This window comes from Doryrhamphus excisus, linkage group LG10 (genome assembly GCF_037039965.1).
Source record: "Doryrhamphus excisus strain RoL-2023G ecotype Guam linkage group LG10, RoL_Dexc_Guam_v1.1, whole genome shotgun sequence".
Taxonomy (NCBI): Eukaryota; Metazoa; Chordata; class Actinopteri; order Syngnathiformes; family Syngnathidae; genus Doryrhamphus; species Doryrhamphus excisus.
This window is the reverse complement of record NC_136366.1, coordinates 11,869,807-11,894,644: the sequence shown is the minus strand read 5'-3', so window position 1 is coordinate 11,894,644 and position 24,838 is coordinate 11,869,807. Positions and strand designations below refer to the sequence as shown.

Genomic DNA, 24,838 nt, shown 5'->3' with positions numbered 1-24,838 from the left:
AGGGTGTATAGTGGTTAGCGTGCAGACCTCACAGCTAGGAGACCAGGGTTCAATTCCACCCTCGGCCATCTCTGTGTGGAGTTTGCATGTTCTCCCCGTGCATGCGTGGGTTTTCTCCGGGTTTCCTCCCACATTCCAAAAACATGCTAGGTTAATTGGCGACTCCAAATTGTCCATAGGTATGAATGTGAGTGTGAATGGTTGTTTGTCTATATGTGCCCTGTGATTGGCTGGCCACCAGTCCAGGGTGTACCCCGCCTCTCGCCCAAAGACAGCTGGGATCGGCCCCAGCACCCCCCGCGACCCTCGTGAGGAAAAAGCGGTAGAAAATGAAATGAAATAATGTATACCCTGCTGATAAAAACAGTATAGACCAGCATACCAGCAAGACCACCATGTTGTGTTTTCGTCTTCTGGAAACCAGCTCCCAGCATGACCAGCACAAAAACACAATTTATGCTGGTCTTGCTGGTCTGGAGGCCAGCATACCAGCACAAAAACACGACATATGCACAAAACGTATGCTGGTCTATGCTGTTTTTTCCAGCAGGGTGCTCCCACTACCTTTTGGTCTCCACTGGTGCAGTGGAGCAGCATAGCATGGAAATGATGCTGGTCTGTGCTGGTTCATTAGTATAAACCAGCATACACCAGCATGGAAATTATGCTGGTCAGTGGTGGTGTATACTGGTCCATCAGCACTAGCTAAACCAGCATACACCAGCATGGAAATTATGCTGGTCAGTGGTGGTGTTTACTGGTCCATTAGCACTAGCTAAACCAGCATACACCAGCAGGGTGTGTCATAGTTTATCACGGAGATGTAAGTGTAGTGTTTATGTACTTACGTATTTATATTTGTGACGTTTGTTCGAAGCAAAAAGCTTTTTAGCTGACGAACACTGAAAAGTTGTTTAAAGTCCACTTTGGCCCACGTGGTCTTCCGCCCACTTGTCATCACGTGACTGCCGGCACTTCCTCAAACTTGACGCAGGAGCGCGTGCAATCACGTCGTAGCCTTGTTCCTCGTCCTCTTTTTTGGTGCTGGGTTTGGTTGGTTCTGGTGTCATTGGAGATTCGATGATGATGATGATGATGGTGAGGAGGAGTAGTGGTACCGTGCGCGTCATGGTGGCTCTCGTGGGCCTGCTTACCTGCTGCGTGAGGCGCGTGCACAGCGGAGGGGCTAGCAACATCCTCCTCATCGTCACTGACGACCAGGACCTCCAGCTGGGGGGCATGGTGAGACCACCCAAAGTCAATTGTCACAAGACAATGATGAATATGAATAAGTCATAATTCATATCATGTTTTGATGCTTTATGATGTAGCATTTAATCCTAAAATGCAGGCAAACTTCTATTAAACATAGAAGTGGACATTTGACAATTTGGAGTAAAAAATGCTGTGGACGTTCTTAATGGACAATGTTGTCGTTCTCACGCCATAATGCTTTTTATGGCGTTAGAACGATCATGTGATCTGGTCTTCACAAATCAAATGTGATTTAATGCAAACACGTCCACAAGTTTGTTGACACTTTCTGTTCCTCTTCCTCAGACACCAATGAAGAAGACAAAGGAGCTGATCGGAGACGCAGGAGCGACCTTTGTCAACTCGGTGTGTACTTTGGGTCTCTCCAAAGGTCAAGTCAAGTCAAGGTGTTTAATTGACTTCTCTCTTCCATGAAGTTCACAGTGACGCCACTGTGCTGTCCAAGTCGGAGCAGCATCCTGACGGGCCGCTACCCACACAACCATCAAGTGAGGAACAACTCGCTGACCGGGAACTGCTCCAGCGCTCTGTGGCAGAGCGGCGCCGAAACGGACGCCTTCCCTGTCTACCTCAGCAAGCTGCAATACCAGACCTTCTTCGCCGGGAAGTATCTCAACCAGGTCTGGACCTCGTCGTGAACACTTTGATTTCCTTCCATTCAGGCAGGGCTGTCCAAAGTTCCTCCAGTAAAGTCTGCATGCATAAATATGAAAGGATGGGGGGGGGGGGTTGATACATTTTGTAAATGAAAGATACTCAAAGCAACCCAAATATAGACCCAAATATATATCATAATATATGGCAATGGTAATGGTTTTATTTCATTTGAACATGCATCCGATTACAATTGAGTGCATCCCATAATCAGTTCCCAGTTCCACATGTCCAAAAGGAGTAGGAAGAAGTAAAGCTTATTAAATCCTACCCCTCCATCTGGTACTTTTACAATCAGTAACTGTTACATTTGTGCACTTCCTGCTTTCCATAATACAGTTAAAGGTTTTTTATTTTATTTATTATTATTATTTTTTTAATAATGTATCTTGTACCGAAGTACGAGGTGATACGACCATACAATGACATGATGTGTACTATAGTAAGTGTCAATATAGTGATATATATAGCACATCATGACTGGTTCAAGACTCTTATAGGTAGGTATAGATATATACGTCTATTATATATAGGTCTAATTAATGCGCTCTAATAAAGGGCCAATAAAAGACAAGCTGTGGGCTGAGAATGGCCCACAGCCGTACTTTGGACACCCATGACAGCATGGACGTTGATGATGTTGTCAAAGGAAGGAGTGCCACTAAGTACATCACAACATACCATAACAATAAATGCTACAATGCAATGCTAACACACGGCAAGAAAACACTCTGTGCTTTTAATTTGCCCCGCCCCTTTTTGCTATACAAACATGGTGTAGAATCACATGGACACTTACTTTAATAAGTAAATAAGTAAACAGTATACACGTGTGTACTTGAGTGTACTGTCACCGTCCCCCCTTTTCTGCCACCTTGTGGCCAAGATGGTGTATGAGTATGACACTACAACAGTGGTGGGCAAATATTTGGACTCATGGGCCGCACTGAGTTAACAAAATTGTCTGGGTGGCCGGACCATATATTTAACACACACACACACACACACACACTATTTTATGCTTATAATTTTCCTTGAATTATTAGTCTAATTTTATCTGTAAAAGTGTTATACTATCAGCTGTATGTTAAACATCAGACCACATCAAACTATGTCATTTAATTTTGTTACTAAATAAGACATCCGACTTGCAAGTCATGTTGCCAGTTTATATGTTAAAAGTTGAAATTCGAACGCTTGGTGTGCCGCAAGTGGCCCCCGGGCCGTAGTTTGCTCACCCCTGCACTACAAGCTTGTTACACAGCTAAGTCTCACAAAGGCCATCTAGTGGACGTTCAGCCACATTGCAGCCATGTTTTCTTGCGTCCACAGTACGGGAAACAGGAAGCGGGCGGCGTCGGCCATGTTCCACCAGGCTGGGACCAGTGGCACGCACTGGTAAGAGTTTCACATGCGCACACACACACAAACACACATACACAATGCTCTCTGTCGCCACAGGTTGGGAACTCACGGTACTACAACTACACGCTCTCCAACAACGGACAAGAGGAGAAGCACGGTGATAATTACAGTGACGACTACCTCACCGACCTCATTGTAAGCGGACTCAAACACGTGCACGTTTATACTAATTAGCGCTTTATGATGGCAAAATGTCCAAATCAGCAGAAGAATAAAATGTCTGCCAGTCAGGTGACTAGTTAATCATCAACATCACCAGCCGAGAGGATCATCGCCTTTACTGACCACGTTCTTCTCACCAGGCCAACAGGTCGCTTCACTTCCTGGACAATCGAAGCCCACTGCACCCCTTCTTCCTCATGTTGGCGCCCCCGGCCCCCCACTCCCCATGGACCACTGCACCACAATACCAGAAGCACTTTGAGGACATCAAAGCCCCCCGAGACGGAAGCTTCAACAAAGCAGGAAAGGTGAGCGGACTGTCGGGAGACCTTAAAGCAGGGGTCTCAAACTCCCGCATTTGGCTAGTTTGAGGCCCCCACCAGATACCAACAGAAGTTTAATGTTGAAATGACAGCTTAAAACTGTGTGCACACCGGACACAATTAACATGATTTTGCCCCACCAATACTGTTACCCTACCCTGTTACCCCGCCCTGTTTTGCTTTGGATTAGCAATGAAGCTAAAGGCTTATGACTGGGTACAAATAAATGCAGGAAATGATTTGGAATAAAACGGAAAATACACGTCAAGCTTGTTAAAGTTACGACGCTGCTCCCAGATGGAACTGAGTACGATGCTAACTTGCTAATTGGGTAAAATTATTAAGTTTCATTAATGTTCATGTTAAAGGTTAAATAACTGTTAATACTGTACATTTGAATCTGAAAAAAATAATTTCTCTACCAACTGTATGTGGTTTCTTACGTTTTTTATATTTGCTGTTTTATTATTATTTTACTTATTACTGATTGATTGATTTATTTTCTTTATTCTTTATTTATTTTTTTAAAATCTTGTTTTGTGTATAGAAAAATAAAAATTAAGATATTTGAGAACAGTAGAATGTTTTATCAGATATTTTGGTGTGGAAAACCGGAACCAAAGTACTGAAAAAGTGTAGGGCAGGGGTCTCAAACTCAATTTACCTGGGGGCCACTGGAGCTAGGGTCTGGGCGAGACTGGGCCGCATCAGGTTTTCCAAAAAAAAACGCATTTATTAAAAACAGAAAAATGAATAAACTTTGCTTTGGTTTCGATTTTCTGCAAGAAAAGCTCTCATAAAACATTCCACTGTTCTCAAATATCTTACTTTTTATTTTTCTACACAAAATAAGATGAAAAATAAATAAACAAATCAAGAATAAAGAAAATCAATCAATCAGTAATAAATAAATATAATAATAATAATAAAAACTTAAGAAACCACATATAGTTGGTGGGTAGACAAATTATTTTGTTCAGATTAAAATTAACAAAGCATTATTAGAGCCCTGTAGACATGACAAAACACGACTATAGTCACATTTATACTTTTTTTATTTACAACATATTGCGCAACTGCAGGGTCTTGAGACACATGCTAACTCGCAAACTAGAGACCTAGCGACCTAAACGGTAGCTTTCAAGTTATTTCCTTAACTTAAATAGCCAAAAACTAACCACTTCCACACGGATAGGGAGGATAACTATTAACAGTTATTTAACCTTTAACATGAACATTAATCAAACGTAAAAAAATTTTCTGGGTACATGATACCGTACAGCATCCATATCAAACTTGCGCGGGCCGTACTAACATTAAACTTTAAACTTTCATATCAAGCCTCAAACTAGTGTCCTGCAGGCCACATTTGGCCCACGGGCCGTGTGTTTGAGACCCCTGTTTAACCAATTTTATTTTTTATATCTATCTTGAGACCTCTGGTGTAGGGTATAGCAGAAGCAAAAGCATTGAAGATAGTTTGTTTTTTTTCCCGGTTTTTAATAAATGCGTTTTGGGTTTTTTTTGAAAACCTGATGCGGCAGAACCTAGCTCCGGTGGCCCCCAGGTAAATTGAGTTTGAGACCCCTGCTTTAAAGAGACATCCAGCTTGTGTGTGTGTTTTTCAGGACAAACACTGGCTGCTGCGCCAGCCCATCAGCCCCATGCTAAACACCTCGCTCACCTTCCTGGATGACGCGTACAGGAAGAGGTGTGTGACTTCCTGGTGCGGAGGATGACATCATCACTGACTCGTGTCTCCGCCTCAGGTGGAGGACGCTGCTGTCTGTGGACGACCTGGTGGAGAAGCTGGTGAAGAAGCTTGAGGACATCAAGGAGCTGAACAACACTTATGTACTTTTTACATCTGATAATGGCTACCACACAGGTGAGAGGTCACTTCCTGTCTGCAGAGTGTTCATTAAGACGGTCGCCATGACAGCCGTGACATGTTTGAAGCTTTTCTCTCTTGTGCAGGTCAGTTTTCGCTGCCCATCGATAAGCGCCAGCTTTACGAGTTTGACATCAGGACACCGTTGCTGGTCCGTGGTCCCGGCATCAAACCCAAACAGACGCTGAAGGTCAGAGCATTCCCTCACCCCCCAAACAGCAACGTCATCTGGAATCCTTGTTCTTCCTTCTCCAGGCTCCCGTGCTGAACATCGACCTCGCACCCACCATCCTGGACATTGCTGGCATCAACATGTCTGCCGTCAACATGGACGGCCAGTCCTTTTTCCCGATCATGGTGAGCCGGCCGTCCTGTTGATGTCATCGTCTTTAAACATCTCAGTGAGCTAACGTGTCTTCTGTCGTCAGGCGCCGTCGCTGAGGAACGGCTCGGCACGGCCGTTCTTCCTGGTGGAGTACACGGGAGAGGGGCTCACCAGCGCTGAGCCCGCCTGCCCCAAACTGGGCCCCGGCCTGTCGGTGAGTCCGCCGCTATGATTGATTGATTGACTGATTGATTGATTGGTGTTGTCATCCTCAGCAATGTTTCCCCGACTGCGTGTGCGAAGACGCCTTCAACAACACGTACGCCTGTGTCAGGACGCTCGACGGCCGTGATGATTTGCAGTACTGCGAGTTTGCCGACAACGAGGTAACAATATGGCCACCTCAGCTTGACAGGAAGTGACGCTTCGCCTCTTGTGTCCGCAGTCCTTTGTGGAGGTGTACAACTTGACCGCTGACCCCCACCAGTTGGAGAACGTGGTCAAGAAGGTGGACCCCAACGTGCTGCAGACCATGAACCAGCGGCTCATCAAACTCCAGTCCTGCCAGGGCACCGGCTGTTGCTCTGTGTCGTAGCGGTCATCCCAGATGCCAAGATGGCTGAGCGTGTAACTTCTTTTACAGACTGAGCCGAAGCTGCCTAGACACGTCCCTGAACACACCGTCAGATTTCTCCCAATCAGCTTTTATTCTTCAAATTGGAATCAAGTTGCCTGTGGATACTTTTTTTTATTCAGTCTTCATGCTGAGCTAACGGACACTTGCTACACATTAGCTTAGCATTGTTGCTTTTATTGTGATTGGATTTGTGTTGTCTCTGTGCCTCACACTAAGGTTTTGTGACTTTCACAATGATTTGTGATTTTTTTTTGGAAGAATTTAGCACTGAATGTATAAACGTCAGCAGACGCTGCTGGTCAGATAGTCAATCAAAGTTTAGCAAGCCTTTAATTCTTTGTATTACGTACACAAACACATCACGAGGTGACACACACAAACAGGAAGTGAAAAAGTCTTAGAGATACTTGTAGACTTGTTTGTCCTGTAGCGTCTGAATGTCCAACTTGACGGGACACTTGTAGAAGTGTGACAGCAGCGACTCGGAATAGCCGATCAAGAAGTAGAACTTGGGCGGTGGAAGCTTTTGAAGCATTAAGGCGCACACCGTTAGCATGTTGCCACGCCTCTTGATCACGACTTCATTGGCCAGGCAGCCGTGGAACGTCCCAAACATGAACCTCCTGATGAATGATTCCTCCACGGCCCGATCTGCCGCTCCTCTTTCTCCTTTAAGGTTACCTGCAAGAAGCCCACACACGGTGGAACATAGGAAGCCAAACACCTGAGTTTGTACGATTGAGAAGAGACTCACTGGTATGCTGGGACAGCCATCCTTTGCTGTGGCCAATGTGATGCGGTTTCATTGCCCGCTCGTAGGTCACAGGTCGGTCTCCTTTTCCCACTCGTACACGAGCAGCTTGGTTCTACGAAATATTCAAAAAGGAGCTTCTTAGAACATGAAGGCATATGCTGTACCGACATTTGCCGGCTGATCATGACTGTTTACCTTGCAGCAAACGGCAGTGACGTGAAGGCATCTGCTTGGTGGAGAAATACTCAAACAATTAAGCTTGCTAAAGAGAGCCTGTAGAGAACACAAACCACACTACAGTTTAATAGTGACCTTCATTAAATAGACGAGGCCACTACTAGCCTGCCTAACGTCAACACAGTATTACAACAGCTTCATAACTACAGTCTGCCGAACTTCTAAGCAGACTCCTCCGTCAGCTGAGTAAAACACAATTTATTTGTGTCCAAACCTTACACCGTAACACGAAACACACACTTATCTATATATTTTTTTACTCACCAGGAGCCTACCACCCTCTGTTCTGTTCAAGGACGCCGCCATCTTTTTTTTTTAGCTACAACCGGGAACAATGCTAACGCTGTTTTCATTCACCACTCCTTTTTGTCTGATCCGTGTAAAGATTTGGATTTCATGCACTGCGGAATAGTTATCAAGCTTTTAAGAAATAATAAAGAAGAAAATAATCAGCTTCTTGTATTTTTTTTTAAATAAATGTACAAATCAAAATGGAACTATTTATTGCCACAGACACATTGTTCCCAACGGTTGAATTAAAAAGTAACAACCGGATATTGACAAAATAATATGAAATATATTTTTGATATAGTGTAAAACAGTGAGCTTACGTATTAACAATTGAATCGTTTTATTAGAATGTAATTTATATATATGGGTTGTTTTTGTGATTTTTTTGACATCTTTTGAGTGTATTTGTGCCACACTTTTATTCTTCTTAAGAGGGACTCGTTCTTGTTTTGAAAGTGTCTAACCGGATGTGGGACATTGTTCTGGAAGGAAGAGCCCAGACGTCAACAAATACCAACTTTCCGACCTAAGCACACAGTGTTTATCACAAAAATCATTTTTTAAATATTTTATCCGTCAGCTGATTGACTTTAAAGTTAGTTTGACGGCTCTAAAAGGAAACATTGTCATGTCGTCGCCGCTGGAGATGTCAGAAATGTACGACAACGCTTTGCTGGGCATTCTGCAGCACGTTGGAAACATCCAGGACTTTCTTCAAGTCTATTTTGGGTTTTTGTACCGAAAGACGGACTTTTATCGCCTTCTCTCCAGTCCCAGCGACAAGATGGGCTTCCCGCCTGGTGTCGCAGAAAAGATGGTTGTCAAGGTGGAGCTCTGTCGCTAAGCTATCTTGCAATGCTTTCTTAGAAATACATCAACTTGACCTAACAACTTGGTGGGCCGCTATTTGTACTCATCTTGTCTTTAAGTAGCATTTAAGCAGCTAATTATTAAGCAACGGTGCCACTAGTCTTCAGTCATTGCATTGTGATCACGATAATGGTGATTTTGTGCAATGGGTTTTTAAGGTGGTGAACAAATGAAGTGTCTGTTCCATCTAGTATGTTTCATTCAGTCAGAGACTGGCTTTTATCAGTCCAGTACTAACCACGACCCTGACTTCTTCTCCTTTCAGACGTACAAATTGTTTGAGAAGGTGGCCGAACACAACCGTGAGCTGCAGAGAAGACAGGAGGAGACTAGAAGTGTTCCTCCGGTGGCCCAGGAGCTGGAGGTCACCTCTGAAACTCAGCAGGCAAGTCTGACAGAGGCCAGCTCCTCCTCGGATCCCGTTCCTGAGCCCGAACCCCGACCCGGTCCACTGACTCAGGGGGACCAGGTGGCTGCATCCGACACGGCAGAGTGAGTCAATCACGTCATCATACGAAGAGATCATATTTCATATTGGTTTTTGTTGTGCTTGAGGGTCCACCTAAGTGGAGGAGTACTAAGGAGTATTGAAGGACGCTGTGTGCTTACAGTCCGCAGACGCTCCAGCCCGATTCAGAGAGTTACAACGGCGCCGTGAGGGAGAAGTACAAGTGGTCTCAGGACTACACGGACGTGGAGGTCCGCGTGTCTGTGCCCAAGTCGGTGGTCAAGGGCCGACAGGTGAGTGTCTCACATGGCAGCGTCGCTCTCTAGTGTGAAGTTTAGACTTTCATGCGTTTGTGTGTCGGCCGGCCAGGTGAGCGTCACGCTGCACAGCGACAGCGTGCGTGTTTGTGTGAGGGCGGGGCCACAAGAGGAGACGCTGATGGAGGGACAGCTCACGCATAAGATCAACACAGAAAACTCTATGTGGAGCCTCGAACCCGGCAACTGTGTCAACGTTAGTACACCGCAGCTCACTCTGTCACCTTTGACCTTTCAGCCTGAGACACTATTTCTCTCTCGCTCTCTGTGATGTCCAGCTGTCACTCAACAAGACGTCAGAGGTTTGGTGGACAGCCATCCTCAAAGGCGAGGAGGAGATCGATGTGAACCAAATCAACCGCGAGCGCTCCATGGCGACAGTGGACGAGGATGAGCACGCAGTCCTGGATCGCCTGACCTTCGACTACCATCAAAAGCTGCAGGGCAAACCCCAGAGTCACGAAATGGTGAGGAAGCCCCGCCAGTGGCTCACGTGAAGGACAACAAGTGAACATGAAACGAAAGCACTAACACTTTATTGTCTGTGCAGAAAGTACACGAGATGCTGAAGAAGGGTTGGGACGCTGAGGGATCACCGTTTAAAGGGCAGCAGTTTGACCCCTCCATGTTTGACATCCCACCCAGTGCGGTCCAGTTCTGAGGCGCCACCCAAACGGGACAAAGGAACTGAATTGTGCTGCTGGATATTCAGGTGTGTGTGTGTGTGTGTGTGAGTGAGTGAGTGAGAGAGAGAGATGGAGAGCCACATCAGACTGCAACATGATTGGATGATTTAGTTTTTTTGGCCAACTGGGAAGCCATGTTGTCCAGTTTAGGCTGTTGGAAGGATTGCATGGGGGGGGGTCATCTGTTGAAAAAGCCCCATGACATCATAGTGTGACCTGACAGCATTAGATACCAATCAAACCAACAAAGGTTGCTTTCAAGAACTGATCATTGTCTGTCCTCCAATCAACACACTGCGCTCTATCTAGCGCCGCCCACTTTTCAACCCCCCAGGAAAGAAAGCAAGCGTATAGCGCTCGGAGACACACATATTCAACTTGACAAACGTGTGATGGCTTGTAAATGAAAAATAAATAACTTGTTGATGACTCTCTCACGTTCTATGGTCTCCTCACTCCTCGGTTGCATGCGGCGTCTGTGTGGTTTTCTGGTGGTTGTCATAGCAACAGTGTGGTTATTGATGATGAGTATTGTTCTACAGTGTAGTCAGTCAATGTTGGCTGCTGCTGTGTTCATGTGACTTCTTTTTCTCCTTTCTTTGAGATGTTTAAATGACACTTTTCTGGTCCTGGAGGTGGATAAAACCTACCACACATTCATCAGGGGTCCCGGCAGGACCTAAAGAAGGCGAGAAATCCCACTTTTCTGACGGTTCTGTTTCTAAAGTCGGACACCTTTCCCACGCAACTTGGTCGTGTTAAAGTCAGAAGAGGAAGCTGTGAGTAACAATTCAATTGTGTCCCAACTACTCACTTTCTTTATTGTCATTGCACAATAACACAGCAGTGAAATTACCAACCAAATGTCGTTGCCTGGCTCCCGTATAATAATAAATAATAGTGTGGAGAATAAATAGATCACTGCGGAGTGGGCTAGTAATGGTTGGAATAGTGGAATGGTAATGATTGGATGGATTATTTTGTATTTTGTTTGTAAGCGTTAACACTGAAAGGAAGGAAAACAGCAAATCAAAGAAGGAAAAAGATCATTTAATACTGCTGCTCAGGTTTTTATTGACGTGATTCATATTTCTGCAGTATCATGGATGTACAGTGAAGAAAATAAGTATTTGAACACCCTGCTATTTTGCTATTTCTCCCACTTAGAAATCATGGAGGGGTCTGAAATTTTCATCGTAGGTGCATGTCCACTGTGAGAGAGATAAACTAAAAAGAAAAATCCAGAAATCACAATGCATGATTTTTTAACAATTTATTTGTGTGATACAGCTGCAAATAAGTATTTGAACACCTGTGTATCATCTAGAATTCTGACCCTGAAAGACCTGTTAGTCTGCCCATTAGAAGTCCACCTGCACTCCATGTATCATCCTGAATCAGATGCACCTGTTTGAGGTCGTTAGCTGCATAAAGACACCTGTCCACCCCATACAATCAGTAAGACTTTAACTTGTAACATGGCGAAGACCAAAGAGCTGTCCAAAGACACCAGAGACAAAATTGTACACCTCCACAAGGCTGGAAAGGGCTACGGAGCAATTACCAAGCAGCTTGGTGAAAAAAGGTCCACTGTTGGAGCTATCATTAGAAAATGGAAGAAGCTAAACATGACGGTCAATCTCAATCGGAGTGGAGCCCCATGCAAGATATCACCTCGTGGGGTCTCAATGATTCTAAGAAAGGTGAGGAATCAGCCCAGAACTACACGACAGGACTTGGTCAATGACCTGAAAAGAGCTGGGACCACCGTTTCCAAGGTTACTGTAGGTAATACACTAAGACGTCATGATGTGAAATCATGCATGGCACGAAAGGTTCCCCTGCTTAAACCAGCACATGTCAAGGCCCGTCTTAAGTTTGCATATGACCATTTGGATGATACAGAGGAGTCATGGGAGAAAGTTTTATGGTCAGATGAGACCAAAATAGAACTTTTTGGTCATAATTCCAATAAGCGTGTTTGGAGGAAGAAGAATGAAGAGTACAATCCGAAGAACACCATCCCTACTGTGAAGCATGGGGGTGGTAGCATCATGCTTTGGGGGTGTTTTTCTGCACATGGGACAGGACGAGTGCACTGCATTAAAGAGAGGATGACTGGGGCCGTGTATTGTGAGATTTTGGGGAACAACCTCCTTCCCTCTGTCAGAGCATTGAAGATGGGTCGTGGCTGGGTCTTCCAACACGACAACGACCCGAAGCACACAGCCAGGAAAACCAAGGAGTGGCTCCGTAAGAAGCATATCAAGGTTCTAGCATGGCCCAGCCAGTCTCCAGACCTGAACCCAATCGAAAATCTTTGGAGGGAGCTCAAACTCCGTGTTTCTCAGCGACAGCCCAGAAACCTGACTGATCTAGAGAAGATCTGTGTGGAGGAGTGGGCCAAGATCCCTCCTGCAGTGTGTGCAAACCTGGTGAAAAACTACAGGAAACGTTTGACCTCTGTAATAGCAAACAAAGGCTACTGTACCAAATATTAACATTCATTTTCTCAGGTGTTCAAATACTTATTAGCAGCTGTATCACACAAATAAATTGTTAAAAAATCATGCATTGTGATTTCTGGATTTTTCTTTTTAGTTTATCTCTCTCACAGTGGACATGCACCTACGATGAAAATTTCAGACCCCTCCATGATTTCTAAGTGGGAGAAATAGCAAAATAGCAGGGTGTTCAAATACTTATTTTCTTCACTGTAGGTGCCTAAATATGCTTTTAGTTAATTAAAATGTGGATAAAAGGTGATTCTGGTAAATTGAGCTATTTTACAAGTCAAATGTAATGTATTTATTGGAGTCAAAAGTAAATTAATTTCACTAAATGTGAATTTATTGTGCACTGTATATATTTAATTGCTTGACCCAGAAGTAGTTGGGTAGTGATATAACCCGGAAGTAGTTGCGTCAGAGCAAAAAAAATGTTGACCTCACTCTCGCGCACGAACCTACTCTTTGTTTTAAATGCCAATACGTTTTATTCTTAAAGTCGTTCGTTTATGCTCCAACAACAGGAATTTAGACTTTAGTATGGGGTGGTGGCTCTTAAAAGAGCCGTTATAGTTTAGAAGAAAGTCGAAAAGTTTAAGCTCTCTCTCCGCGGATACGACGGGCCAACTGGATGTCTTTGGGCATGATGGTGACTCTCTTGGCGTGGATGGCGCACAGGTTGGTGTCCTCGAACAGACCGACCAGGTAAGCCTCGCTCGATTCCTGCAGAGCCATGACGGCGGAGCTCTGGAAACGCAGGTCGGTCTTGAAGTCCTGAGCGATCTCCCTGACCAGACGCTGGAAGGGCAGCTTGCGGATGAGCAGCTCGGTGGACTTTTGGTAGCGACGGATCTCCCTGAGAGCCACCGTCCCGGGCCTGTAACGGTGAGGCTTCTTGACGCCGCCGGTAGCAGGGGCGCTCTTACGGGCAGCCTTGGTGGCCAGTTGCTTCCTGGGGGCTTTACCTCCGGTGGACTTACGGGCGGTCTGCTTGGTTCTTGCCATATTTGACTACGTCTTCCCTTCAAGAAGTGTGCTAGTGAGGAGCAGACCAGCGGCGTCTCTTAAAGAGAGAGGGCAGCGCTGTTGGTCCGTTTGGGATTGGGCCGCGCAAAAACTGCTCTCCCATTGGACGAAAGGAATTTGAAATAAGCCAATCAACAACAACAACTGCCCAACGACTTCTGAAAGCCGTCAGAATTTAAAGCGATACCGTCACATTAAGAAAAGGTTGTAGACATATTCACAAATGTGAAACACGGTGTATCATGAATCATAACTGTTAGATTAAGATTGTTTACATCTAGTATAGCCACTTTATAAGGTGACATATTCAGTTGTGTAGCAACAAGAATACGTTACGAATAATCATGTAATTGGTGTGAAGTGTTTTGCGATAAAATGCTAGTTACTCTGGTGCCACTTGGTGGCGACACAACATATTGCAGCAAAATGTGTAGTTTTTGCTGTTGACTTATTGCTAAGAAAGTTGGATTGGGACTGTGTGTTTTGTGTATATGACAAGGAGAAACGTTGCTATTTAAAGGTGATTTGGTGGCTCTAAAAAGAGCCTTTTGAAATATTGAAAAGAATAACTTCTTCTTGGGTGTCTTCTTAGCTTTGTGCTTGGTCACCTTCTTTGTCGTTTAGTTCTAGTTTTACGTTTTCCAAAGTGCAATTGAACTAGGTGGGAAATATATGTACCTCACATTTTAGCAGTAATTTTGCATAAGAGTACATCATCTCTCTGGACAATAACATGGATGTACTTTAGAGTAGTCAGTGTACAGCATGATAGTAATTGGTACTTTTACTATCCACTGAAAGAGTCAACATACAAGTCTAAATAGCCGCCAACACCAGTCAAGCATGGTGCTGCTAGGATCATGGTCTGGGGCTACATGAGTGCTGCCGGCACTAGAAAGCTGTGGTTCATCCGAGGGGAACATTAGCGCTTTCACTGTTTTGGCCTGCGCTCATTCCAATATCAATTTTAGCAATGCAGTCATCCCTCGTCGCTGTTAGAGTTGATTACTTTATCTGGAGTCGGCCATGACGTGTCCCACACCCTCCGTGTCATGTCTACAAGGTGAAGTTCTCATCCCTTTGGACGTGTTTACGTCCTGTGAAATTAGAATTGTAAAAGTAAAAAGGCGTTTTGTGTATACACATTCATTCCAGTCAGGTGGTGTTAGCACAGGAAGTTTTCATTATCAAAACAAAAATCAAGCACCTGTCAGTTTCAGATTTACCATCTTAGATTTATTTTACAATGTGATTGAAAGCAAAAAGAAAAAGGGAGACTATATAACTATATTCAAATAAAAACAAACAAAAGTCTCGAGGATATATGCATACATATGACCAATTGCTATGTATACTGTACATATACCATACCAATGTATATACTACACACGTCATTGTTAGCATTAGCATGTTTCTGTATGACTGATATAGCCTTAATTGGGGGTAATTGGTAATACTAACATCTATTTAGTGCATTTAGGTTTTTCAAACACTCACATTGATTAGCTCTTAGCATGAAAGGAGTTCACAATTTGACCCTCACAGGCCATTGTACTCAAATGGCACCAGTCATTGGCGGGCTAACTAGCAGGAGCTAGCTCACATATAACATTCAAGGTAGGTTGCTCTGCAGAGGAAGTGCGTGGCTCTTAAAAGAGCCGTTGGGTCGAATTCTAGCCTTTTTACTGGAGCCGTTTACTTGGAGCTGGTGTACTTGGTGACGGCCTTGGTGCCCTCAGACACGGCGTGCTTGGCCAGCTCTCCGGGAAGCAGGAGACGTACGGCGGTCTGGATCTCCCTGGACGTGATGGTGGAGCGTTTGTTGTAATGAGCCAAACGCGACGCCTCGGAAGCGATGCGCTCAAAAATGTCGTTGACGAAGGAGTTCATGATGCTCATGGCCTTGGAAGAGATACCGGTGTCAGGATGCACTTGTTTAAGCACCTTGTACACGTAGATAGCGTAGCTCTCCTTCCTGCGACTCTTTCTCTTCTTGCCGCCCTTCCCGGCCGCTTTGGTGACGGCTTTCTTGGATCCCTTCTTAGGGGCAGATTTTGCTGGTTCAGGCATCGTTGTAAATACGATTGGACCTTGCGATAGGAATGTGATTTCGGCAGCGAGAACGAGTGGTCTTGTAGAAGCCTTCATGCAAATCAGGATGTGCCAACGCTGTTCTCTGATTGGCTGACACTATCTCTTGCTCTGATTGGTGGAGTTTAAGCAGAAAAAGGCGCGTGACTGAAAGGTTCATGAAGACGTCACACCCCCTTTGTTGCACTGTGAAGCACTTTGTAGAGTTTATGTACAACTTAGAGAGAAAATAGTTTTGTTCCAAACACTAATTTACTTTAGTTTTAAGATATAAAAGTTGTTGTTAGATATAAAATCACCAATGGGTACTCACACTCTCTGATATTGGTCTCTGATACTCACTCATACTCGCCAATACTTGCTCACTGATGCTTGCTGATAGTATCTGGTGCTTGTTGGTACTCCCTGGTGCTGGTTTGTGTTGTGATGTGAAATCAGCAAGCGGACTGACGCCATTCTTGACATATTCTCAGAGTGGAGAATGTGAGAGATGCTTTTGTGTGACACATTCCACATTCTACTCGTCTATAAATGTCATATTTGCTGTCAATGCCACATTCTATCCAAAGTGTGTTCACAAAGTAAACAGTTAGGGTGTTATTGTTATGTGTGTTTTAGCTAAGTGTCCGCCATGTGCTGCTGTAACACAAACATGCTTTCCATTCTGTTTTTCGCAGCAACCGCAGAGACGTAACACACACACACACACACACTGCAGTCCGAACTACAGTCCGAACTGCCATTGTGTTAAGTTTGTTGTGGCTTATCTCATCCAAGGGTTATCTCATAGCACGTTACACACGGCGGTGACAATCATTAAAAAAAAAAAACAACGAAAGCAACTCCAACCCAGCTTGGTGACGGAGGCGAGGAAAAACTCCCTCTGGAGAATCAAACTGAATGAAATGCCGCTTTGATTGTAACCTGAGTATCCACATTCCCGTCCAATCATCTTTCACATCATTAACACGTAATTATAGAATAATCATGATTGCATTCATGGCACGCCTGAAAAGCGTAAAGACCAGTTGCATTTGCTCAACTCGTAAATTACACGCTTGGCACGCAATTCCTGACTGAAATTCACGTTGTATTCACCATACGTTCGTGTTGCGTTCATGATACGTTCGTGTTGATAAGATCAGATCAGATATTAGTTATTATTAGTCCCACAAGGGGAAATTCCAGCTTTAGATGTCACCATCTCAATGTTGCGTTCACGGTATGCTGACATTGTGGTGACCTTGCGTTTGAGCACAAATTGTTGAATTCTTATTATTTATTGCACAGAAAATAGTGGGAAGAAAGTCCGGCTTTGGTTTTGATTTCTGACAGACATGTTTCCTCAAGGGCATCCATCATCAAGACGCATCGGCATGATGTCATCCGTAGCTAAAGAGGATGTTTGTCTTTCATCAGACATCAGTGTCTGCTTTGTTAGGTGACTGCTAGCTAATAAACATGTAGCTTTAGTTAATATGCTAGCGGTCACTACCTGCTTTAGTGGAAAAACTATGCTTTTCTTGACGTTAAAAGGCGCTCGTAGACTCCTCCGAGCGTAGCGGGCCTTCACACCGAAGCTCTGCTGTGAATCTGAGCTACGCAAATAAAACGCATCCATGTGGTGAATTTTGGTGACATGTTGTCTGATGACCGCTTGCCCAAATCTCCTTCCTGTTAAACCAGCTCTGCCGCGTATGTTGAAATTGCAATGTCTCAACATCTTTCACCTGAACACTGATAAATATCATCGCGTCATCTTGACTGACACCTCTGTCACTATGGATGCATCACAACTTTTATCAGTCTCTTCTCTGCCAGATATACAAACAGGTAAAAAAAAAATGGGACACAGCTATTCAAAAAGGTACATTGATGATAACATGTCATACTTCCTGGGTGCATTGATTTCACATAGCAACATAGAAAGGAAGGCCACACCTACCCTACAAAACAAAAAGCTCCAATATGTAGCGTCACCTTTGGCGTGCCTGGTGTCACTACACCAGTAAGGTAGTTCTTGGGCGTAACAACGTTGATAAGAATAACAATAATAATAACAATGTGCTTCATATGCAGCTCACATGATGGACACAGAGCCTGGCTGGAGGTGGACGAGATATATTTTGGACATACAAGAAACATTTAATGGGGAGGAAAAAATGTACTAAGTGTGGAGCGAAGGCGCACTAACTGGTTCTGGTGTCAATTAAAAGCAATTAGCCACCGCGTATTCCATGCTGGCATGCAAGCGCCACATCCTGCACTGCCACCACCACGCCTTGCTGTGCCAATTATGACTTTACTCAGCATGGGGCGTTGGGGGGGTGATTGAAATACCAACGACTACGCACAGACAAACAAATGAAGCAATGAAATACCCGCTCTGTCATCTAACCTCAGCCGACCCAAAATAGACGCTGAGCCGTTGAAATGTGGCATTTCCTGTTAATGCGCTGATAATTATCATCATTAATATGATGACAGATGTTGTGATGACATCTCAGCACAGCAATCCGACTCTCTGCAAAGCTAAATGGAGCCATTCCCTACCTGGAATATTTATCAAGGAATTTGAGCCGCTTTTACTGTGTGCTGCTAATAATAACAAAAACAAATATGTTTTCTCCAAAAGTCCAAATAAAGACGAATCCAATTACAAGCAATGATCACAGCGACCTTGGAGATGGAAGCAGCAACCATGTGGTTGGGAAACAACTCCTCTCCCACGGAATGTTAGGTGTACTTTTCAAGGGAAAATTGAATTGATTTTCACTTCGGCATGGTGGTCAAGTGGTTAACGCGCAGACCTCACAGCTAGGAGACCAGGCTTCAATTCCACCCTCGGCCATCTCTGTGTGGAGTTTTCATGTTCTCCCCGAGTGTGAATGGTTGTTTGTCTATATGTGCCCTGTGATTGGCTGGCCACCAGTCCACGGTGTACCCCGCCTCTCGCCCGAAGACAGCTGGGATAGGCTCCAGCACCCCCGCGACCCTCGTGAGGAAAAGCGGTAGAAAATAAATGAATGAAGGAATGATTTTCACTTCGGCACGGCGGTCGAGTGGTTAGCACGCAGACCTCACAGCTAGGAGACCAGGGTTCAATTCCACCCTCGGCTATTTCTGTGTGGAGTTTGCATGTTCTCCCCGTGCATGTGTGGGTTTTCTCCGGGTACTCCGGTTTCCTCCCACATTCCAAAAACATGCTAGGTTAATTGGTGACTCCGAATTGTCCATAGGAATGAATGTGAGTGTGAATGGTTGTTTGTCTATATGTGCCCTGTGATTGGCCCGAAGACAGCTGGGATAGGCTCCAGCATCCCCGTGACCCTCATGAGGAAAAGTGGTAGATTAACCTAGCATGTTTTTGGAATGTGGGAGGAAACCGGAGTACCCGGAGAAAACCCACGCATGCACGGGGAGAACATGCAAACTCCACACAGAGATGGCCGAGGGTGGAATTGAACCCTGGTCTCCTCGCTGCGCGCTAACCACTAGACCGCCGTGCTGCCCTCACTTGGAAATATTGTTTGGAAAATGTGTGAATTTGCGGGAACAAATTAGTTTGAAGCTTCCACCAGGACTGAAGATGGACGCAGCAACCATCACCTGAGCATGTCACCGTGGAGAAGAAGTGGAACGATATCCTTGAGCGGCACATATGGTGTATATACTGTACCAGGAAATATGGATGGCGTGTTGTTGTGTGAGTCACATGACATAGCCATGTTCATGAATATATATATTGTCCCTTATGATATTTCACCATCCAGCCACGCCGCATCATGAAGCTGCCAAACAGGACCAAGAAATCAACAAATATCAATTCTTAATCATCAACTGCAATCCTCCTCCTCCTCCTCGATCTGCCAATGTACGCCATGCGTGCTCCATTCCAGCGCTTCAGTTCTTTGATAGCAGGTCGGACTGGTCCGACCACGTCCAAATCTCAGCAGCGGGACGTTGAAGTAGGCGTCCTCGCTGTCAGTGTTGCATATTTGCCAGCAGCAGCCGCCAGGACGCACGCGTCTTGTCTGTATTGTTGGCGCTCCGTGGACGTCCTGAGAAGCTTCATGGAAAGACAGGTGAGTTCTCACACTCGGCTTCAGTTTTTCATCCCAAAGGCCAAACGGATACGATGCAGGTAGCGTCATGGAGATGAAGAACGGTCCTGAAAGGATGCACTCGTGCTACGTTGTCTCAGCTTTGATTTACATTGTTTTGGTCACATGTCTTCCCAGGTACGCATGACCATGACCCACCTGGGGGTCCAGGAGGAACATCGCAGGGAACCAGCGGACACCAGCGAGGAGCAGTTCCTTAAAGGTCTTTACCTTTTCATGAAGAAGCGAGATACTCCCATAGAGAGGATCCCTCATCTGGGTTTCAAACAAAGTACGTACCCTGCTAACGATCACCTTCAACGGGATTAGAGCACATCTGCCCATGTTGGATTAGAGCATATATCCTGATGTTGGATTAGAGCATATGTCCTGATGTTGGATTAGAGCATATGTCCTGATGTTGGATTAGAGCATATGTCCTGATGTTGGATTAGAGCATATGTCCTGATGTTGGATTAGAGCATACGTATATCCTGATGTTGGATTAGAGCATATATCCTGATGTTGGATTAGAGCATATATCCTGATGTTGGATTAGAGATTATGTCCTGATGTTGGATTAGAGCATATATCCTGATGTTGGATTAGAGCATATGTCCTGATGTTGGATTAGAGCATATGTCCTGATGTTGGATTAGAGCATATATCCTGATGTTGGATTAGAGCATAGAGCATGTTGGGTTGGATTACAGTACATGTGCTGATGTTGGATTGGATTAGAGATTATGTGCTGTTGTTGGATTAGAGCATATATCCTGATGTTGGATTAGAGCATATGTCCTGATGTTGGATTAGAGATTATGTGCTGTTGTTGGATTAGAGATTATGTGCTGTTGTTGGATTAGAGCATATATCCTGATGTTGGATTAGAGCATATGTCCTGATGTTGGATTAGAGATTATGTCCTGATGTTGGATTAGAGATTATGTCCTGATGTTGGATTAGAGCATATATCCTGATGTTGGATTAGAGCATATGTCCTGATGTTGGATTAGAGCATATGTCCTGATGTTGGATTAGAGCATATATCCTGATGTTGGATTAGAGCATAGAGCATGTTGGGTTGGATTACAGTACATGTGCTGATGTTGGATTGGATTAGAGATTATGTCCTGATGTTGGATTAGAGCATATATCCTGATGTTGGATTAGAGCATATGTCCTGATGTTGGATTAGAGCATATGTCCTGATGTTGGATTAGAGCATACGTATATCCTGATGTTGGATTAGAGCATACGTATATCCTGATGTTGGATTAGAGCATACGTATATCCTGATGTTGGATTAGAGCATATGTCCTGATGTTGGATTAGTGCATATGTCCTGATGTTGGATTAGAGCATATGTCCTGATGTTGGATTAGAGCATATGTCCTGATGTTGGATTAGAGCACATCTGATGATGTTGGATTAGAGCACATCTGACGATGTTGGATTAGAGCACATCTGATGATGTTGTATTAGAGCACATCTGCCGATGTTGGATTAGAGCACATCTGCCGATGTTGGATTAGAGCATATGTGCCAATGTTGGATTAGAGCATATATGTTGATGTTGGATTAGAGCACATGTGTTGATGTTGGATTAGAGCTCATCTGCTGATGTTGGATTAGAGCACATCTGCCGATGTTGGATTAGATTTGAGCATATGTGCTGATGTTGGATTAGAGCATATCTGATGATGTTGGATTAGACCATATGCACTGACGTCACATTGGATTGGAGCACATCTGCTGATGTTGGATTAGAGCATATGTGCTGTTGTTGGATTGGATTAGACCATATGTTCTGATGTTGGATTAGACCATATGTTCTGATGTTGGATTGGATTAGAGATTATGTGCTGTTGTTGGATTGGATTACAGTACATGTGTTGATGTTGGATTAGACCATATGTTCTGATGTTGGGTTGGATTAGAGATTGTGTGCTGATGTTGGATTAGAGCAAACTGTAGGTGCTGATGTGTATCTACATAAGAGGAAGTGGGAAGGCTAAATAATTACTAGCTTCTTTTCCCCAGGCAAAATGAAAGACTTGTCTGTGACACGTTGTAACACTCAGGGACTTTGGCAAGGCATCACAGAAGCATGAATGGGTTTGTTGTTTGTGAAAATGAGTGACTTATGTTTGTTCTTTCCCTCAGTTGATCTATATGTCATGTTCAAGACGGTCAGAAGCTTGGGAGGCTACCACCAGGTCAGATTCCTAATTTGGTCAGATGTTCATGCATTTCTCACACTGAAGGGGTCAAAGGGCACACCTCATGTCCTCTATGTCCGTGCTGACAGGTGACAGCCCAGCAGCTTTGGAAGCAAGTCTACAACTCGCTGGGGGGGAACCCACGCAGCACGAGCGCAGCCACCTGCACCCGCCGCCACTACGAGAAGTAAGTCGCACGTCGAGGAAGCGGAACGTGTCGAAGTTAGGTGTTCTCTCACCTGACACGCGTCTTGTCTTCATCACGTCTAGGCTGCTGCTGCCGTATGAATGCCACCTGAAGGGGCAGCTGATGAGTGTCATACCGCCACATGCCATCGAGCGCTTCCGTTACCATGGCTACAGCTCAGAGGACAGCATCGTCGACGATCCGAGACCCGCCAAACGCAAGCTGATGTCAATGCCGCTGCACCACCAGGTTGGTCCGATGTTCCTAAGTATGTTGTCCATCATTCACATCCTGCCTTCTAAAGATATACAAAGAGGTAAAAAAGAGGCAGTTGCGTCATGAGTCACGCATCTATTCCACATCCAACCAGGCTCCATGTCCGTCATGTGAGCTGCATATGAACCATATTGTTATTATTATTATTATTATTATTATAATAAAAAAGGTGATGCTACATATTGTAGCTTTTTGTATTGTAGCCTTCCTTTGTGTGTTGCTATTTGAAATCAATGCACCCAGGAAGGAAGTATAACATGTTATCATCAAAGTACTTTTTACTACATGCTCACAGCATGGTTAGAAAACCTTGGTGGAGCATTTTGAATAGCTGTGTCCCATGACCTGCATTCATTAGCTGCCTCTTTTTACCTGTTTGTATATCTTTAGAAGGCAGCGAAAGTGTGTTGATGTCTCACATAAGGATTGGGGATGATGGGTAAGATTCCCAAAAACTGTGGACTTTTCCTTGAAGTTTCCTGTCAGGGTGGAAGAAGGCGTCTCATTTTCTGAATGTTGGCTCTGATGGAGAAAGGTTGGAATCCCAAATGCCAACAAACAACCAAATGTTTTTCATCTCCAACAGAACCATGCCAACCTCCATCTGGGCCCCCTTCGCAGCCTCTTTCCTCTACCGTTCCGACATCCGCACTTCTACCACCCGGGCCACTCAGTTCTGCCCCCCTATGTCCCTGTGCCAGCCTCAGTTCTGGCATCACACGGCCAACCGACAGCTCCCCCACCCAAATTCCCTTTCCCCCCATGTGGTCCCAACCCAACAGAGCGGGTGAAGGAGCCACTGGAGCATTTGCGCTACCTGGCAGAACAGTACAAGACTTCGTCTGGCCTCGGGGAGCCCCTCAACCTTAGCATCAAAGCACAGAACCAGAGGAGCGACAAGAACCCGAAGTCGTCCTTCTCGCTGCCCTCGCTCAGCAAAACCCCAAAGTTCCTGAACACGCCGTCCTCGTTGTACACGCCACAATACCCGCCGGGGTCAAAGAAAGAAGGCGGCAGAAAGCCAGATGATGGAACGGTGGCGTACCATTCCAAGGCGAGGGATGACCCAGTCGTGGACCTGACCTCCATGAGCAGCCCAGAGTACGAGCAAACCTCAACAGAGGGCAGAAATCAGACAGAGGAGCAAGTGGAGAATCCAGAAGGAAGGAGGTTCAGCCTGCCTTCCCAAAACAACAACAACAAGATGGAGATCGAGATCCCTCTGTCCGTATTCCACAACTGGCTGCAGCTGTACGGCCCCCCGGGGGCACCAAGTGACACGAAGCAGCTACCTCGCCCCCTGCAGGCGGAGCAGGAGTTGCATCGGAGCAAGGACATGCCAACCAATCTATCATTTCACGTCCACCCCCGCCAGCACGGCGCCACGATCCAAGATGGCAGCGTGGAGAACACAGAAGCACCAAGCCCGAGGTCGAGTCAGCACATCCCGAAGCGCCATCACTGCAGCAGCCGCCTTAGCGACCCCGCCGCCTCCGTGGTGGCTTCCCAGCAGGGAACATCGTCTTCACGCGCCACCAAACCCCCAACCTACTGGGAAGCTCTCGCGAAGGAGAGACCCCAGAGCCCCGTCGCTGCTCCGCAAGACCTCACAGTAACGACGAGCCGCCGTGGCGAGGCCGAGCCGGTGAGTCCGAAGGCGGCGGAATCGAGGCTCCCGTCGTCGTCTTTGCTGATGATGAATTCTGGCTCCGCCTCCATGCTGCAGCTCACCAGCGAGGAGGTAATGAAGCTGAAGAAGATCATCTCAAACTCATGATGGACGCTACCATGTTTCCAACCCGCCTTTTTTTTTTTTTGTCCATCTGGCCAATGAGCTTGTTCGATTGAACGCAGTAAATCAGCGATTTACACCAAATGTAAAAACTGCTAGCATAAATTCCCCTTCTGTTATTCATTTCATATGAACGTGTGGGAATGTAACATGTATGAATAAATGTTCACAGCTAATCTTCACGCGGTGACGCTTGATTCCACATCTTTACGACGGCATCTAAACTGGCAGAGCAGCGTTAACAACAACCATTATTGCAATGACACCCGCTCACGCCCATAATTAGCTCAAACATAGCTCCTAAATATTTAACAGCCGTTCCTTTAACGTTTCGTTCCG

At 45.2% G+C, this 24,838-nt stretch overlaps 6 protein-coding genes across 6 annotated transcripts; 3 read left to right on the top strand and 3 right to left on the bottom strand.

Annotated features, from left to right (window-relative positions):
- Positions 1-964: 964 nt before the first annotated feature.
- On the top strand, positions 965-8,150 carry gnsb (glucosamine (N-acetyl)-6-sulfatase (Sanfilippo disease IIID), b). The gene is made up of 13 exons (XM_058059939.2): positions 965-1,242; positions 1,561-1,620; positions 1,692-1,895; positions 3,262-3,327; positions 3,391-3,489; positions 3,657-3,824; positions 5,468-5,550; positions 5,609-5,727; positions 5,817-5,920; positions 5,986-6,087; positions 6,159-6,269; positions 6,331-6,441; positions 6,501-8,150. The coding sequence occupies exons 1-13, from the start codon at positions 1,081-1,083 to the stop codon at positions 6,648-6,650; spliced, it is 1,539 nt and encodes a 512-aa protein (XP_057915922.2). The 5' UTR covers positions 965-1,080; the 3' UTR covers positions 6,651-8,150.
- mrps24 (mitochondrial ribosomal protein S24) lies at positions 7,004-8,145 on the bottom strand. Its single transcript, XM_058059963.2, has 4 exons — positions 7,948-8,145; positions 7,642-7,719; positions 7,447-7,558; positions 7,004-7,373 (listed from the first exon to the last, which is right to left on the bottom strand). Exons 1-4 carry the CDS (start codon positions 7,987-7,989, stop codon positions 7,090-7,092), a joined length of 516 nt encoding a protein of 171 aa, XP_057915946.2. The 5' UTR covers positions 7,990-8,145; the 3' UTR covers positions 7,004-7,089.
- Positions 8,151-8,442: 292 nt separating the features above from the next.
- On the top strand, positions 8,443-10,746 carry nudcd3 (NudC domain containing 3). Its single transcript, XM_058059949.2, has 6 exons — positions 8,443-8,800; positions 9,110-9,336; positions 9,456-9,585; positions 9,662-9,805; positions 9,888-10,076; positions 10,160-10,746. Exons 1-6 carry the CDS (start codon positions 8,603-8,605, stop codon positions 10,268-10,270), a joined length of 999 nt encoding a protein of 332 aa, XP_057915932.2. The 5' UTR covers positions 8,443-8,602; the 3' UTR covers positions 10,271-10,746.
- Positions 10,747-13,256: 2,510 nt separating this feature from the next.
- LOC131108736 (histone H3-like) lies at positions 13,257-13,905 on the bottom strand. Its single transcript, XM_058059988.2, has one exon. It carries the CDS (start codon positions 13,805-13,807, stop codon positions 13,397-13,399), a length of 411 nt encoding a protein of 136 aa, XP_057915971.1. The 5' UTR covers positions 13,808-13,905; the 3' UTR covers positions 13,257-13,396.
- A 1,133-nt stretch (positions 13,906-15,038) lies between these two features.
- Positions 15,039-15,984, bottom strand: LOC131108728 (histone H2B-like). Its single transcript, XM_058059975.2, has one exon. It carries the CDS (start codon positions 15,974-15,976, stop codon positions 15,524-15,526), a length of 453 nt encoding a protein of 150 aa, XP_057915958.2. The 5' UTR covers positions 15,977-15,984; the 3' UTR covers positions 15,039-15,523.
- Positions 15,985-19,413: 3,429 nt separating this feature from the next.
- On the top strand, positions 19,414-24,588 carry arid6 (AT-rich interaction domain 6). Its single transcript, XM_058062104.2, has 6 exons — positions 19,414-20,004; positions 20,161-20,314; positions 22,189-22,241; positions 22,334-22,431; positions 22,515-22,680; positions 23,294-24,588. Exons 1-6 carry the CDS (start codon positions 19,792-19,794, stop codon positions 24,482-24,484), a joined length of 1,875 nt encoding a protein of 624 aa, XP_057918087.2. The 5' UTR covers positions 19,414-19,791; the 3' UTR covers positions 24,485-24,588.
- Positions 24,589-24,838: the final 250 nt, after the last annotated feature.

What these genes read in the sequence shown, in the direction of transcription:
- arid6 (XM_058062104.2), top strand. Translation starts at nt 19,792, where the DNA reads ATGTACGCCATGCGTGCTCCATTCCAGCGCTTCAGTTCTTTGATAGCA. An exon ending in TCATCTGGGTTTCAAACAAA is followed by an intron (nt 20,315 to 22,188) that starts GTACGTACCCTG and finishes TCTTTCCCTCAG; the next exon opens with TTGATCTATATGTCATGTTC. An exon ending in GCTTGGGAGGCTACCACCAG is followed by an intron (nt 22,242 to 22,333) that starts GTCAGATTCCTA and finishes CCGTGCTGACAG; the next exon opens with GTGACAGCCCAGCAGCTTTG.
- mrps24 (XM_058059963.2), bottom strand. Translation starts at nt 7,989, where the DNA reads ATGGCGGCGTCCTTGAACAGAACAGAGGGTGGTAGGCTCCTG. An exon ending in TCACTGCCGTTTGCTGCAAG is followed by an intron (nt 7,559 to 7,641) that starts GTAAACAGTCAT and finishes AATATTTCGTAG; the next exon opens with AACCAAGCTGCTCGTGTACG. An exon ending in ATGGCTGTCCCAGCATACCA is followed by an intron (nt 7,374 to 7,446) that starts GTGAGTCTCTTC and finishes GGCTTCTTGCAG; the next exon opens with GTAACCTTAAAGGAGAAAGA.
- nudcd3 (XM_058059949.2), top strand. Translation starts at nt 8,603, where the DNA reads ATGTCGTCGCCGCTGGAGATGTCAGAAATGTACGACAACGCTTTGCTG. An exon ending in CGGTGGTCAAGGGCCGACAG is followed by an intron (nt 9,586 to 9,661) that starts GTGAGTGTCTCA and finishes TCGGCCGGCCAG; the next exon opens with GTGAGCGTCACGCTGCACAG. An exon ending in AACCCGGCAACTGTGTCAAC is followed by an intron (nt 9,806 to 9,887) that starts GTTAGTACACCG and finishes TGTGATGTCCAG; the next exon opens with CTGTCACTCAACAAGACGTC.
- LOC131108736 (XM_058059988.2), bottom strand. Translation starts at nt 13,807, where the DNA reads ATGGCAAGAACCAAGCAGACCGCCCGTAAGTCCACCGGAGGTAAAGCC.
- gnsb (XM_058059939.2), top strand. Translation starts at nt 1,081, where the DNA reads ATGATGATGATGATGATGGTGAGGAGGAGTAGTGGTACCGTGCGCGTC. An exon ending in AACCCAAACAGACGCTGAAG is followed by an intron (nt 5,921 to 5,985) that starts GTCAGAGCATTC and finishes TTCCTTCTCCAG; the next exon opens with GCTCCCGTGCTGAACATCGA. An exon ending in GCGAGTTTGCCGACAACGAG is followed by an intron (nt 6,442 to 6,500) that starts GTAACAATATGG and finishes TTGTGTCCGCAG; the next exon opens with TCCTTTGTGGAGGTGTACAA.
- LOC131108728 (XM_058059975.2), bottom strand. Translation starts at nt 15,976, where the DNA reads ATGAAGGCTTCTACAAGACCACTCGTTCTCGCTGCCGAAATCACATTC.